The sequence below is a fragment of the Globicephala melas genome, chromosome X (genome assembly GCF_963455315.2).
Source record: "Globicephala melas chromosome X, mGloMel1.2, whole genome shotgun sequence".
NCBI lineage: Eukaryota > Metazoa > Chordata > Mammalia > Artiodactyla > Delphinidae > Globicephala > Globicephala melas.
Window position 1 is genome coordinate 58,131,124 of NC_083335.1, and position 12,458 is coordinate 58,143,581.

General features: G+C 35.9%; 1 protein-coding gene across 6 annotated transcripts in view; it reads left to right on the forward strand.

Moving 5' to 3' along the window:
* RPS6KA6 (ribosomal protein S6 kinase A6) overlaps positions 1-12,458 on the forward strand; it is a 171,950-nt gene that overhangs the window by 78,015 nt on the left and 81,477 nt on the right. For all 6 annotated transcript variants that reach the window (XM_070044684.1, XM_060292449.1, XM_060292448.2 and 3 more), the window contains one exon: positions 8,397-8,476. In XM_070044684.1, the coding sequence (XP_069900785.1) occupies positions 8,397-8,476 (80 nt within the window). The remainder of the gene's footprint in view (positions 1-8,396; positions 8,477-12,458) is intronic.

A 12,458-nucleotide genomic window follows, 5' to 3' on the forward strand; every position in this document is an offset into this window, starting at 1 on the left:
TCTATTTAGATTTTCTGCCCATTTTTGGATTGGGTTGTTTGGCTTTTTCTTGTTATTGAGCTGCATGAGCTGCTTTTAAATTTTGCAGATTAATCCTTTGTCAGTTGCTTCATTTGCAAATATTCTCTCCCATTCTGAGGGTTGTCTTTTGGTCTTATTTATGGTTTCCTTTGCTGTGCAAAAGCTTTGAAGTTTCATTAGGTCTCATTTGTTTATTTTTGTTTTTATTTCCATTTCTCTAGAAGGTGGGTCAAAAAGGATATGGCTGTGATTTATGTCATAGAGAGTGCTGCCTATGTTTTCCTCTAATAGTTTGATAGTTTCTGGCCATATATTCAGGTCTGTAATCCATTCTGAGCTTATTTTTGTGTATGGTGTTAGGGAGTGATCTAATCTCATACTTTTACATGTACCTGTTCAGTTTTCCCAGCACCACTTATTGAAGAGTCTGTCCTTTCTCCACTGTACATTCCTGCCTTGATTATCCAAGTTAAGGTGATTATATGTGCATGGGTTTATCTCTGGGCTTTCTGTCCTGTTCCATTGCTCTATATTTCTGTTTTTGTGCCAGTACCATACTGTCTTGAGTGCTGTAGCTTTGTAGTATAGTCTGAAGTCAGGGAACCTGATTCTTCCAGCTCCCTTTTTCGTTCTCAAGATTCCTTTGGCTATTCGGCGTCTTTTGTGTTTCCATACAAATTGTGAAATTTTTTGTTCTAGTTTTGTGAAAAATGCCAGTGGCAGTTTGATAGGGATTGGATTGAATCTGTAGATTGCTTTGGGTAGTAGAGTCATTTTCACAATGTTGATTCTTCCAATCCAACAACATTGTATATCTCTCCATCTATTTGTATCATCTTTAGTTTCTTTCATCAGTGTTTTATAATTTTCTGCATACAGGTCTTTTGTCTCCTTAGGTAGGTTTATTCCTAGATATTTTATCCTTTTTGTTACAGTGGTAAATGGGAGTGTTTTCTTGATTTCACTTTCAGATTTTTCATCATTAGTATCTAGGAATGCCAGAGATTTCTGTGCATTAACTTTGTATCCTGCCACTTTACCAAATTCATTGATTATCTTTAGTAGTTTTCTGGTAGCATCTTTAGGATTCTCTATGTATAGTATCAAGTCATCTGCAAACAGTGACAGCTTTACTTCTTCTTTTCCGATTTGGATTCCTTTTATTTCCTTTTCTTCTCTGATTGTTGTGGCTAAAACTTCCAAAACTATGTTGAATAAGAGTGGTGAGAGTGGGCAACTTTGTCTTGTTCCTGATCTTAGTGGAAATGCTTTCAGTTTTTCACCATTGAGGATGATGTTGGCTGTGGGTTTGTCATATATGCCCTTTATTGTGTTGAGGAAAGTTCTCTCTGTGCCTACTTTCTGCAGGGTTTTTATCATAAATGGGTGTTGAATTTTGTCGAAAGCTTTCTCTGCCTCTATTGAGATGAGCATATATTTTTTCTCCTTCAATTTGTTAATCTGGTGTATCACATTGATCGATTTGCATATATTGAAGAATCCTTGCATTCCTGGAATAAACCCCACTTTATCGTGGTGTATGGTCCTTTTCATGTGCTGTTGCATTCTGTTTGCTAGTATTTCGTTGAGGATTTTTGCATTTATGTTCATCAGTGATATTAGCCTGTAGTTTTCTTTCTTTGTGACATCCTTTTCTGGTTTTGGTATCAGGGTGATGGTGGCCTCATAGAATGAGTTTGGAAGTGTTCCTCCCTCTGCTATATTTTGGAAGAGTTTGAGAAGGATAGGTGTTAGCTCTTCAGTAAATATTTGATAGAATTTGCTTGTGAAGCCATCTGGTCCTTGGCTTTTGTTTGTTGGAAGATTTTTAATCACATTTTCAATTTCAGTGCTTGTGATTGGTCTGTTCATATTTTGTATTTATTCCTGATTCAGTCTTGTCTGGTTGTGCATTTCTATGATTTTGTCCATTTCTTCCAGGTTGTCCATTTTATTGGCATAGAGTTGCCTGTAGTAATCTCTCATGATCTTTGTATTTCTGCAGTGTCGGTTGTTACTTGTCCTTTTTCATTTCTGATACTATTGGTTGGAGTCTTCACCCTTTTTTTCTTGATGAGTCTGACTAATGGTTTATCAATTTTGTTTATATTCTCAAAGAACCGGCTTTTAGTTTTAGTGATCTTTGCTATTGTTTCCTTCATTTCTTTTTCATTTATTTCTGATCTGATCTTTATGATTTATTTCCTTCTGCTAACTTTGGGTTTTTTTGTTCTTCTTTCTCTAATTGCTTTAGGTGCAAGGTTAGGTTGTTAATTCGAGATGTTTCCTGTTTCTTAAGGTAGGATTGTATTGCTATAAACTTCCCTCTTAGAACAGCTTTTGCTGCATCCCATAGGTTTTGGGTCATCGTGTCTCCATTGTCATTTGTCTAGGTATTTTTTGATTTCCTCTTTGATTTCTTCAGTGATCACTTTGTTATTAAGTAATGTATTGTTTAGCCTCCATGTGTTTGTATTTTTTACAGATCTTTTCGTGTAATTGATATTTAGTCTTATAGCGTTGTGGTTGGGAAAGATACTTGATAAAATTTCAATTGTCTTAAATTTACTAAGGCTTGATTTGTGACCCAAGATATGATCTATCCTGGAGAATGTTCCATGAGCACTTGAGAAAAATGTGTATTCTGTTGCTTTTGGATGGAATGTCGTATAAATATCAATTAAGTCCATCTTGTTTAATGTATCATTTAAAGCTTGTGTTTCCTTATTTATTTTCATTTTGGATGATCTGTCCATTGGTGAAAGTGGGGTGGTAAAGCCCCCTACTATGAATGTGTTATTGTCGATTTCCCGTTTTATGGCTGCTAGTATTTGCCTTATGTATTGAGCTGCTTCTATGTTGGGTGCATAAGTATTTACAAGTCTTATATCTTCTTCTTGGATCGATCCCTTTATCATTATGTAGTGTCCTTCTTTGTCTCTTGTAATAGTCTGTATTTTAAAGTCTATTTTGTCTGATGTGAGAATTGCTACTCCAGCTTTCTTTTCCTTTCCATTTGAATGGAATATTTTTTTCCAATCCCTCACTTTCAGTCTGTATGTGTCTCTAGGCCTGAAGTGTGTCTCTTGTAGACAACATATTTATGGATCTTGTTTTTGTATCCATTCAGCCAGTGTGTGTCTTTTGGTGGGAGCATTTAATCCATTGACATTTAAGGTAATTATCGATATGTATGTTCCTATTCCCATTTTCTTAATTGTTTTGGGTTTGTTATTGTAGGTCTTTTCCTTCTCTTGTGTTTCTTGACTAGAGAAGTTCCTTTAGCATTTGTTGTAAAGCTGGTTTGGTGGTGCTGAACTCTCTCTGCTTTTGCTTGTCTGTAAATGTTTTAATTTCTCCATCAAATCTGAATGAGATCCTTGCTGGGTAGAGTAATCTTGGTTGTAGGTTTTTCTCCTTCATCACTTTAAATATGTCCTGCCACTCCCTTCTCGCTTGCACAGTTTCTGCTGAAAGATCAGCTGTTAACCTTATGGGGATTCCCTGTGTGTTATTTGTTGTTCTTCCCTTGCTGCTTTTAATATATTTTCTTTGTATTTAATTTTTGACAGTTTGATTAATATATGTCTTGGCATGTTTCTCCTTGGATTTATCCTTTATGGGACTCTCTGTGCTTCCTGGACTTGATTAACTATTTCATTTCCCATATTAGGGAAGTTTTCAACTATAATCTCTTGAAATATTTTCTCAGTCCCTTTCTTTTTCTCTTCTTCTTCTGGATCCCCTATAATTCGAGTGTTGGTTCGTTTAATGTTGTCCCAGTGGTCTCTGAGACTGTCCTCAGTTCTTTTCATTCTTTTTTCTTTCTTCTGCTCTGCAGTAGTTATTTCCACTATTTTGTCTTCCAGGTCACTTATCCGTTATTCTGCCTCAGTTATTCTGCTATTGATCTCATCTGGAGTATTTTTAATTTCATTAACTGTGTTGTTCATCATTGCTTGTTTCATCTTTAGTTCTTCTAGGTCCTTGTTAAATGTTTCTTGCATATTGTGTATTTTATTTCCAAGATTTTGGGTCATCTTTACTACCATTATTCTGAATTCTTCTTCAGATAGACTGCCTATTTCCTCTTCATTTGTTAGGTCTGGTGGGTTTTTATCTTGCGCTTTCATCTGCTGTGTGTTTATCTCTCTTCTCATTTTGCTTATCTTACTGTGTTTGGGGTCTCCGTTTTGCCAGCTGCAGGTTCATAGTTCCTGTTTTTTTTGGTGTCTGTCCCCAGTGGCTAAAGTTGGTTCAGTGGTTGTGTAGGCTTCCTGGTGGAGGGGACTAGTACCTGTGTTTTGGTGGATGAGGCTGGATCTTGTCTTTCTGGTAGGCAGGTCCACGTTTGGCGGTGTATTTTGGGGTGTCTGTGGACTTATTATGATTTTAGGCAGCCTCTCTGCTAATGGGTGAGGTTGTGTTCCTGTCTTCCTAGTTGTTTGGCATAGGGTGTCAAGCACTGTAGCTTGCTGGTCATTGAGTGAAGCTGGGTGCTGGTGTTGAGATGGAGATCTCTGTGAGATTTTTGCCTTTTGATGTTATGTGGCGCTGGGAGGTCTCTTGTGGCCCAGTGTCCTGAAGTTGGCTCTCCCACCTCAGAAGCACAGCACTGACTCCTGGCTACAGCACCAAGAGCCTTTCATCCACATGAATCATAATAAAAGGGAGAAAATGTAGAATGAAAGAAAGAAAGAATGAAACAAAGAAAGAAATACAGAGAGAAAGAAAGGATAAAATAAAATAAAGTAAGATAAAATAGTTATTAAAATAAAAATAATTATTAAGAAAGAAACTTTTTTAAAAGAAAAAACAAAACGGATGGATAGAACCCTAGGACAAATGGTGAAAGAAAGCTATACAGATAAAATCTCACACAGAAGCATACACATACACACTCACAAAAAGAGGAAAAGTGGAAAAAAATAATAAATCTTGCTCTCAAAATCCACCTCCTCTATTTGGGCTGATTCTTTGTCTATTCATATATTCTACAGATGCAGGGTACTTCAAGTTGATTGTGGAGATTTAATCTGCTGCTTCTGAGGCTGCTGGGAGAGATTTCCCTTTCTCTTCTTTGTTTGCACAGCTCCTGGGGCTCAGCTTTGGATTTTGCCCTGCCTCTGCGTGTAGGTCGCCGCAGGGCATGTCTTCTTCACTCAGACAGGAAGGGGTTAAAGGAGCAGCTGCTTCGGAGGCTCTGGCTCACTCAAGCCACAGGAAGGGACGGGTGCGGATGCAGGGTGAGCTTGCAGTGGCAGAGGGCGGCGGGACGTTGCACCAGCCTGAGGTGCGCAGTGCGTTCTCCCAGGGAAGTTGTCCCTGGATCCTGGGACCCTGGCAGTGGCGGGCTGCACAGGCTCCCTGGAAGGAAGGTGTGGATAGTGACCTGTTCTCACACACAGGCTTCTTGGTGGCCGCAGCAGCAGCCTTAGCATCTCATGACCGTCTCTGGGGTCCACAGTATTAGCCGCGGCTCATGCCCGTCTCTGGAGCTCCTTTAAGCAGCGCTCTTAATCCCCTCTCCTCACGCACCAGGAAACAAAGAGGGAAGAAAAGGTCTCTTGCCTCTTCATCAGGTCCAGACATTTCCCCGGACTCCCTCCCGGCTAGCCGTGGTGCACTAACCCCCTGCAGTCTGTATTCACGCCGCCAATCGCAGTCCTCTTCCTGCGCTCCAACCAAAACCCGATCCTCAGCTCCCAGCCCCGCCCGCCCCGGTGGGTGAGCAGACAAGCCTCTAGTGCTGGTGTGTGCTGGTCTCCACCAATCCTCTGTGTGGGAATCTCTCTGCTTTGCCTTCTGCACCCCTGTTGCTGTGCTCTCCTCCGCTGCTCTGAGGCTTCCCACCTCCGACACCTACAGTCTCCGCCTGAGAAGGGGCTTCCTAATGTGTGGAAACCTTTCCTCCTTCATGGCTCCCTCCCACTGGTGTGGGTCCCATCCCTATTCTTTTGTCTCTGTTTATTCTTTTGCCCTACCCAGGTACGTGGGGAGTTTCTTGCCTTTTGGGAGGTCTGTGGTCTCCTGCCAGCGTTCAGTAGGTGTTCTGTAGGAGTTGTTGCACGTGTAGATGTATTTCTGGTGTATCTGTGGGGAGGAAGGTGATCTCCACGTCTTAGTCTTCTGCCATCTTCCCGATTCCTCCCACCACATCTTTTTTATCCATTCACCTGTTGATGGACACTTAGGTTGCTTCCCTATCTTGGCTATTGTAAAAAATGTTGCTGTGAACATTGGGGTGCATATATTTTTTTGTGGTAATATTTTCTTTTTCTTCATATATATACCCAGGAGTGGAATTGCTGGATCATATGATAGTTATATTTTTTATTTTTTTGATGAACCTCCATACTGTTTTCCACAGTGGCTGCACCAATTTACATTCCTATTGACAGTGTATGAGAGTTCCTTTTTCTCTACATCTTCTCCAACATTTGTTATTTGTAGACTTTTTGATTATAGCCATTCTGACAGGTGTGAGGTGATACGTCATCGTTGTTTTGATATGGGGTTTTGATACTCTGATGATTAGCGATGTTGAGCATCTTTTCATGTGCTAGTTGGCTATCTGTATATCTTCTTTGGAAAAATGTCCATTCAGGTGTTCTGCCCACTTTTTAATTGGGTTGTTTGTTTTTTCTGATGATGAGATATATGAGCTATTTATATATTTTGGATATGAATTCCTTATTGGTCATATCATTTGCAAATATTTTCTCCCATTCAGTAGGTTTGTTCATTTCATTGATGGTTTCCTTTGCTGTGCAAAAGCTTTTAATTTTAATTAGGTCCCATTTGCTTATTTTTGCTTTTGTTTCCATTTCCTGAGGAGTCAGATCCAAAAAAAACATTGCTACGATTTATGTCAAAGAGTATTCTGCCTGTGTTCTCTTCTAGGAATTTTATGGTTTAGGTCTTTAATACATTTTGAGCTTATTTTTGTATGTGGTGTTAGAGAATTTTCTAATTTCATTCTTTTACATGCAGCTGTCCAGTTTTCCCAGCACCACTTATTGAAGAGACTGTTTTTCTCCATTGTATATTCTTGCCTCCTTTGTCGTAGATTCATTGACCATAAGTGCATGGGTTTATTTCTGTGGTCTCTATTCTGTTCCATTGATCTGTATGGCTCTTTTTGTGACCATACCATACTGTTCTGATTTTTGTAGCTTTTAGCATGGTCTAAAAGTCAGGAAGTGTGATGCCTCTAGCTTTATTCTTCTTTTCCATTATTGTTTTTGCTATTCAGGGTCTTTTGTGTCTCCATACAAATTTTAAAACTATTTGTGCTATTTCTGTGAAAAATGCCATTGTTATTTTGATAGTGATTGCATTGTATCTGTAGATTGCTTTGGGTCACCAATATTAATTCTTCTAATCCATGCAGTTCTGAGTTTTAATCATGGCTCCATTGCTAGTTTAATGTATGCATGAGATTGTGGCATTTGGCTTTCCTGGAGAATTCAGTGGCATATACATTATTAAATCATTGATCCAATCTACTATGTCACTCTCAATTTTTGAAATTTAAAAAGATAGCAGCTATTGATTTTATTCTTAGGTAATTTTGACAAATAATGCATTATAGTATGTACCCAACTCTCTCTGTAAAAATTCCTCTAGAATTTTCCACCTATTATTCTTTTATTCCCCATTACCCTAATGGAATGAGAGTAGTCGTATTATCTAAAGATTTCCTTCCTTGAGTCTCTAGGATATCATTAGATTAATCACTAAAGACCAGTTGTGTTCAAAACATTCTATTCAATTCAGTGGGCTCTAGAGGTGAAATAATCTCTGATCTCAAGAAATTTATAATCTATAGGGAACACAGACATGTGAGTCCAATTAATTGTATAAATCAAAATGGATTAAGTACCATAAGAGAGACATAAATGAAGTGCAATGAGATCTCAAAAGTAGTAACAAGTAATTCTGATGGGGAAGAGGTTAAGGATGCTACAGGGAAATGTGAAAAGAGGGAAATCCTTAATAGAAGAAAGCTAAATAGAGGGGGTGGCATTTTTGTTGAGCTTGACAGAATTAGTAGATTTTCAGTAGGTGGGGAAGTAGAGTTAAGGCAATTGCAGTAGAACATGGTGCTCCATAAATCAGGAAAACGACGGTGGTACAAGTTTCTGTGTAAAGCTACATCCAAGGTTGATTATGTTCTGGCAAGGGGTTTATAGCTTTTTCAACACTAGTTTTAATTTTGAGATAATGTTATCCAATCATGAACCATGTGAGTAAATGCTTAATTGTTTTATAGTGTTCAGTAATAAAATTCTAAACATATATATTAATTAAAAACTATGCTAAGCTTTGTAAGCCTTAAAAATTATTATTACTACATTCTAATTTCTAATTAGCCTTTCAGACTGAAGGGAAGCTGTATTTAATACTGGATTTTCTCAGGGGAGGAGATGTCTTCACAAGATTATCCAAAGAAGTGAGTATTTGTAAATTTTTGCTATACTTTATTGAAACAAAACTAAGAATAATTGTTTTTTTTTTCTTTTGCTAATTTTTTTCCTACGGAAATTTTAATTATTCTTTTTTTGTTACATAGTATTTAGTGAATGTGCCAGTTAATGGCATTTTCTGTCTGCCTGTCATTTAGATCATCTCAATGTGTTACTCATTTTTCTCTTAGGCACAAGATCAGTATAAATAACTGGATGAAGTAGCTAGGGGCAAACCTAGGACTTTGGCTACTCAAGCTACCAAAATGCCTCTGGGAGTAGTGTTTAATTTATTCATGTTTAAAACAGCTTCATGGAGGTACAGTTGACATACACTAAACTGCACATATTAAAGTACATGCTTTGATAATTTTTGACATTTGTATAAACTTGTGAAACCATCAGCACAATAAAAATATTTAGTTTATTCATCATCCCCAACAGTTTTCTTATGCCCTTTTTTAATGCTTCCCTCCTGCCTGACCCCTACTCAATCTGCTTTCTGTCACTGTTTGGTTTGCATGTTCTAGGACTTTATATAAATGGAATCATATAGTATGTGTTCTTTTTTTGGTCTGGCTTTTAAACTCAGCATAATTATTTTGAGATTCATCCAAGTTGTTGCACGTATCAGTAGTTCCTTTTTATTGCTGAGTGGTATTCCACTGTATGGATATACAATGATTTGTTTATTCATTCACTTGTTGATGGATATGTGTGTTTTTTTGCAATTTTTGGATATTACTAATAAAGCTGCTACAAACTTTCATGTGCAAGTGATTGTATGGACATGTGTTCGTCTTTCATGGTTAAATACCTAAGAGTATAATGACTGGGTTATATAGTAGGTCTATATTTTAACATTTTAAAGACACTGTCAAACTGTTTTCCAAAGAAAATTGTTATATAATTTGTTATATAATTTTTACATTCCCACCAGCAGTATATGAGAGTTTCAGTTGCTCCATCTCCTTACCAACATTTGGTATGGTCAGTCTTGTTTTAATTTTGAACATCTGGTAAGTGTGTAGTGATACCATATTGTGGTTTTGAATTGCATTACCCTAATAACTAATGATGTTACGCATCTCTTCATGTGCTTAGTTGACATATATCTATCTTTTTTGATGAAATGTCTGTTTAAATCTTTGGCCCATTTTCTATTGGGTAATTTTCTTACTGAATTTTGAGTCTTTATATATTTTGGATGGTAAGTCTTTTATCATGTATGTTTGAAAATATTTTCTTCTGGTCTATGACTTGTCTTTTCATACTCTTTACAGGGTCTTTCAAAAAGCAGAAGTTCTTAATTTTGATGAAGTCTGATTTATATATATTTTTTCCTTTTATGAATTGTGTTTTTTGGTGTCCTGCTTAAGGCATATTCGCCTAATCCTAGGTCACAAAGATTTTCTCTTATATTTTCTAGAAGTTTTGTAGTTTCTGGTTTTACATTTATGTTTATAATCAATTTTGAGTTCATTTTCATATATGGTGATAAATATGTGTTGAAGTCCTTTTTATCGTATATAGATATCTCATTGTTTTAGCAGCATCATTGGAGAATACTGTGCTTTCTCCACTCAATTACCTTGCATTTTTTGTTGAAAATCGATTGACCGTATATGTGAAGATCTATTTGTAGACACTGTTCTGTTCAGTTGATCTGTTTGTCTGTCTTTATGCCAATACAACACTTTCTTGATTACTGTACTTTTATAATATGTCTTAAAGTCAGGTACTGCAAATCCTTGAGCTTTGCTCTTCTTTTTCAAAGTTGTTTTGCCTCTTCCAGGTCCTTTGCATTTCCATATCAATTTAAAAATCAGCTTTTCACTTTCTACAAAAAAGCCTGCTGGGAATTTGATTGGGATTGTATTGAATCTGTAGTTCAATTTTCCGATAATTGACATTTTCACAGTATTGAGTCTTCCAATCCATGAACATAGTATCTCTCTCCATTTATTTAAGTTTTCTGTAATTTCTCTCGGCAGTGTCTTGTCATTTTCAGTGTACAGGTCTTGCATGTCTTTTGTCAGATTTATCTCCAAGTATTTTCTTTTTAAAAAATGCTGTTGTAACTTGAATTACTTTCTTAATTTTATTTTCAAATTGGATGGAAATATGATTACTATTTTTGTATATTGGACTTTGTATCCCACAGTATAACTAAAATTACTGATTTTATCTAGCAACTTTTTGGTAGACTACAACTAGAACTTTCTGTTGGTAGTCTGCACATGAGTTTTACTTCTTCTTTTCCATTATGGGCATCATTTATTTGTCTTTGTTACACTGGCTTGATCCTCCAGATCAGTGTTGAAAAGTATTGGTAAGAGCAGACATTCTTGCCTTATTTCCGATTTTAGGGGGGAAAGCATATTTTCACCATAAATTACAAAGTTAAGTATAGGTCTTTTTGCATGTTCTTTATCAGGTTGAGAAAGTTCCCTTCTATTACTAGTTTGTTGGGTTTTTATCAGGAATGTATGTTAGATTTTGTCAAATCCTTTTTTTTTTGCAGTTATTGAGATAATGATCATGTTTTTTTCTTCTTTAATATTTTAATATGGTGAATTACATTGATTGATTGTCAAATGTTGAAGCAGCTTTGCCTCTGTGGATGAACCCCATGTAGTCATGATGTATTATCCTTTTTGCATATTATTGGACGTTATTTACTAAAAGTTTGTTAAGAATTTTTGCATCTATTTTCATGAGAGATATTTGACTGTAGTTTTCTTTATTGTTTATATCTAATTTTGGTGTCTGAGCAATTCTGGTTTCATAGAATGAGTTGGGTAGAATTTTCTCCTCTTCAATATTTTGGAAAAGTTCAATGTTAAATTGTCATTAAATGATTGGTAGTATTCACTAGTGAAGCTATATGGGCCTGAAGTGTTTTTTTAATGGTATGGTGTTTAACTATAAATTCAATTTATTTAATATACTTAGGGCCATTCGGTTCATCTTTCTTTTTGAATGAGCTTTAGTATCTTGTGTCTTTTAAGGAATTTGTCCATTTCATCAAAGTTATCAAATTCACTGGCATAAAGTTTTCATAATATCCCCTTATGACTTTTATAGGTATAGAATCGTTAGTGATGTTGATATCATCATTCCTGATGTTGGTATTTTGTGTCTTCTTTTTTTATCTCACTTAGCCTTGCTAGAGGTTTATCAATTTTATTGTTCTTCTTAGAGAATCAGCCAGCTTTTGGTTTCACTGATTTTTTCTATTGTATTTGTTTTCTGTTTCATTGTTTTCCACTTTAATTTTTATTACTTCATTTTTCTCTACTTAATTTTGTGTTTCACTAGCTTTTCTGGTTTTTAAGATGGAAGCAGAAATTATTGATTTGAGACCTTTTCTTCTTTTCTAATATAAGCATATAGTGTTACAAGTTTCCCTCTAAATACTGCTTTAGCATCATCTCACAAATTTTGATATGTTATGTTTTTATTTTCTTTTAGTTCACCGTATTTTCTAATTTCCTTTTATTTCTTCTTTGTCTCATGGGTTATTTAGAAGTATGCTAATTAATTTAAAAATATTTAGGCAGTGTCCAGATAAATTTCTATTATTGATTTCTAAATTAATTTTATTGTAGTCATAAAGCACACTTTGTATGACTTGAATTCTCTTAAATTCACTTAAATTATTTTATGCTTCAGAACATGGTATATCTTGGTAAATGTTCCATGTGTACTTGAGAAGAATGTGTATTCTGCTTTTGGGTAGTAGAAGGTTCTGTAAATGTCCATTAGATTAAGTTGGTTGATAGTGGTATTAAGTCTACTATATTCTTCCTAATTTTTTCTCTACATGTTCTAACATTTTTTGAGAGACAGGGATTGAAACCTTTTACTATAATTATGGATTTATCTATTTCTTCTTGAATTTCTGTCAGATTTTGCTTCATGTATTTCAAAGTTCTGTTATTAAGTGTGTAAACCTTTAGGGTTATC